The 1058-nt window shown below is 48.6% G+C and overlaps 1 protein-coding gene across 1 annotated transcript; it reads left to right on the top strand.

Moving 5' to 3' along the window:
• Positions 1-5: 5 nt before the first annotated feature.
• LOC109509365 (programmed cell death 6-interacting protein-like) lies at positions 6-1047 on the top strand (the record flags this gene model as incomplete). Its single annotated transcript, XM_019859226.1, has 3 exons — positions 6-161; positions 413-566; positions 882-1047. Coding segments are annotated over 3 exons (435 nt in total), but the record flags the coding sequence as incomplete, so codon positions are not given.
• Positions 1048-1058: the final 11 nt, after the last annotated feature.

Here is a 1058-nt window from a genome sequence, read left to right as displayed (position 1 = left end):
TTGCGAGGCTAAAATGTGTGCCATGTTTCGCAGCGTTGGCCAGCCTGGGCTACGAGAAGACATGCGTGCTGTTCAACGCCGCAGCGCTGGCCAGCCAGATCGCCGCCGAACAGAACCTGGACAACGACGAGGGCCTCAAAAACGCCGCCAAATATTATCAGGTGATTTAGCATGCCGCAGACCCACTCGTATGGATGCTCTGAGTCGACTATAGTCATTAAAAGTCGAAATAAATTCCCTGATTCATAAATTTAGTCAGATCTGCATTCAACTTCACGCCACCCTTCTGGTTAATTCGGAGGAAGTTTGTCGAGAAGTATTTTCTGCTGACACACTAACTGAAATAGAGTGGACCCTCTCAGGTATGTTGTTTTGGAGGACATCTTGAATGTGACCGTGTTTTGTTGCGCAGCTGGCTAGCGGCGCCTTCGGCCACATCAAAGACACGGTGCTGTCGGCCCTCAACCGTGAGCCCACCATGGACATAGCCCCCGAAACGGTGGGCACCCTCAGCATCATCATGCTGGCGCAGGCCCAGGAGGTCTTCTTCCTCAAAGCCACCACAGGTAAAACAAACCCATTTGATTTATTCCCGCTGTTAAAATCAGAACCACTATCTTCCTGTTATGTTTAGCATCTTACTTTTGGGAGCCATGCAGCGTTTTTAATTAGCCACCAGGGGACATTTATCATCACAATGATCCAGCTTGTGGCCCAGTTCTGTCTCCGGAGTTGTGCATGACCATATTTTCGCAACAAGATGTTGGCCGGGGGTTGTTTATTTACTCAAGTGCAGATGGGGGGAAGCATCAATTAGAAGGGATTTTTTTGCGCACACATGCAGCGTTAAAAAAAACCAAAAAACTTGTGGTCGTATTCAGACAGGATGAAGGACGCCATCATCGCCAAGCTGTCCAATCAAGCGGCAGACTTCTACGGTGACGCCTTCAAGCAGTGTCAGTACAAAGACAACCTGCCTAAGGTATGCCGAACATGCTCAACCTGACAACCGATGATACACACGCTCAGTAATTGTGCGTGTAAAGCACTTTTTTTTT

This window comes from Hippocampus comes, unplaced genomic scaffold (assembly GCF_001891065.2).
Source record: "Hippocampus comes isolate QL1 unplaced genomic scaffold, H_comes_QL1_v1.1 C16870730, whole genome shotgun sequence".
Taxonomy (NCBI): Eukaryota; Metazoa; Chordata; class Actinopteri; order Syngnathiformes; family Syngnathidae; genus Hippocampus; species Hippocampus comes.
Note: the sequence above shows the minus strand (reverse complement) of the source record. Positions and strands in the feature narration are given on the sequence as shown.